Raw genomic sequence first — 2,613 nt, forward strand, 5'->3', positions numbered from 1 at the left:
GCCAAATCAATCAATCAGAGCAGACACCAATTTTTGGTGGTCAATCAGCTCTGTTGACAAATATCGTGCATGTCAATGAAGCTGCATATCTTCAAAATTGTTGTTACTACTGTTAGTAAAACTCTGGCGCACTGATTTCTTTCGCCTACACGTTGCTACCTGTACAAGAGTACATACTCCAATATTATTTCTATTGACATTGATGCAGTTTCTCTGTGATTAACAGATACAAAGCTCAATTGAATTCATTAGCTACAGAAAACATGCATAAAAGGAACTTGCTCAAAGGCAGTGCTTGACCGAAATACTGAATGTGACATCACATCAACAACCAGCCTGATTGAACCTTTTAGGAAACTATCAGGTTGATAATCAATCTGCACTAAGATTTAGGGTAATCATAATAACTGATTGTTAGGGACAAGAAGGCTGATTAGAATATAATTTAACCCCATGGATCTAAGCCATGTCCAGAATAACAGTAAACAAGAACAAGAGTAACAATATTCTTTGGAAATGACAATCTGTAGGTTTACCACGCATGTGCTCTAAACTAGTAGAAATCAAGCAAGCACGACGGTAATTAATCACCAGGAAATTGAGCCGCGTGATTCAAGTAGATTCCAAAGTACACAGGCAAGTACTTCAACCAACAGAAGAATCAATTCCTGGAGGAAGCACAAGGGTTGTTTGAAGGTGACGCTACTGCTCATCTGCATCTGCTAACGACTCTGAGAACAAAGGAACATAGGGTAGAAATCGGTATGGATGTCCTTTCTCAAGATTAAGGATACAACCAACTTTCTTATGTCGCATATCATACGCCGCTAAGGTGTCACCTCCATACGAAATCAAAAAAATGGTGTCGCAATCTGGATGAATCACATCCACCATGTACTTCTTTCCAGTCATGCTCATAAGTTTATTGATGTTGGCGGTATACTTCAGGACAAATTCTTTGCTGTCACGATCCTTGAGGCACCAGAGCGCTATCTGGGAAACCGTCCTATTATTGTTATCAACCACAGAAGCTGCAGCATAGTGTAAGCACCCCTGTGACACTCCAATCGTAGCAAATCTTTGGCCGTACGGCACACGGATAGTCTTCCACACTTTCCCCTCCATGTCCACCCCCATGAGCACCCACTCGTTGTTTATGTCCATCATGGTGCCAATCACATACATCATACGGTCAACAGAGACACATTTACCACGGAAGAACGGCGCCACTTTGTCAACCATCCCACTATCCCTGCGAGTCCAGGATCTTGCCCGCGATGAGTAGATGTTCACTCCTGTGACATAAGCTTCGTAAAAGGCCTGCTCGAAGTGAAGAACGTTGAAATGGGATGAGTCTGCCGGATCAAAAGCCAGGCCTGCGGTACAGCTATATCTGTTATTTTCTGCCACCTGCGGTGTAGGAGGCAGCTCCACCCACCTCCCTGTGAGAGGATTGCACACGACAAAACGGAAATCGTGGTCTGGCCAATCCAATGGGGACAACAACTTCTCGTTGCAGCCGCAGTAGAGGAGGAGACCGTTGCAGGCGTCCACCTGGACCATGTCCATGTACTTGTTAGGCTGCAGCGAAGGATCAAACGGGGCTGCGCCGTCGCCGGATATGCTGGCGAAGTGGTGGCCGCACCCGCTGCTGTTGACGGTCATGTAGAGAAAGCCAGCGAGGGTCTGTGGCAGCTTCTTGCGGTTGGCAGGGTCGACGATGAGGTCGCGCCAGGACACGGAAACGCACTTGAAGCGGTGGAGGGATCTGGCGGGGAGGCGGGAGAGGATCTCCAGGATGAGGTCGTCGGTGAGCAGGACAGCCGTCGGCCCCGGATCCGGATGCCTGTCCAACGTCGACATGGTGGTCCTCTCGAAGATCTCCCCCTTCTCTGCCTCCTCCATGGTCAGGGTCTACGTCGTCGTATCGATCTGCAAATGGAGAGAGAGGAGATGATCGATCTGGCAGAGGAAAATCGACCGGATGGTCGGCGGCCGGTGATCTCTGCCGTCCGTGGGGAGTCGGAAAAGGTACCTTGGTTTAGGGCTTCTCGGAGGCCTGGAACAGGACGGCGTTTTCTGCCGATCGTATTCACGATCGATCGCTACACGGAGGAAAAATACCGGATCGATCGCTGCAAAAAAAAAAAAAAAGGAAAAAAAATCGTGGTACGATCCTTGTCCCACTTAAAAACAAAAGAATCGATTCTTGTAGAATCCTTTTTTTCCCCGGGTAAAACACTTGTATATACTATTACTCAAAACACAGGGGGATTACAATAAGCATCGTTCAAACTCTGTCACACTAGAAGGGCCAGACCCAAACCAAGTCATGGTTCTACCTTCCACACAAGCAAAAATAGCTAAACAATTGTTAACCTTATTTTGAGAGCATTTAATATGAGTAATACTAGTTTTACGGAGGTTTAGGAGTCGCTTGATATCCTCAACCAAAGACGAGTAATTCGATCTGTCAATGTCGCTTGACTGTATCATACGAACCGCTTGTAGGAAATCCAAGTATCCAACTCAATCATCACCGGCAAGTTACTTCTCATCAGGGCTTGCGAGAGGCCCTCCTCCATACATGCACCTAGTTCGGCTTCCAACGCT

General features: G+C 46.9%; 1 protein-coding gene across 1 annotated transcript; it reads right to left on the reverse strand.

Annotated features, from left to right (window-relative positions):
- Positions 1-639: 639 nt before the first annotated feature.
- Positions 640-1,905, reverse strand: LOC119289932 (putative F-box protein At4g38870). The gene has a single exon (XM_037569101.1). It carries the CDS (start codon positions 1,903-1,905, stop codon positions 703-705), a length of 1,203 nt encoding a protein of 400 aa, XP_037424998.1. The 3' UTR covers positions 640-702.
- Positions 1,906-2,613: the final 708 nt, after the last annotated feature.

This window comes from Triticum dicoccoides, chromosome 4A (genome assembly GCF_002162155.2).
Source record: "Triticum dicoccoides isolate Atlit2015 ecotype Zavitan chromosome 4A, WEW_v2.0, whole genome shotgun sequence".
Lineage (NCBI taxonomy): Eukaryota > Viridiplantae > Streptophyta > Magnoliopsida > Poales > Poaceae > Triticum > Triticum dicoccoides.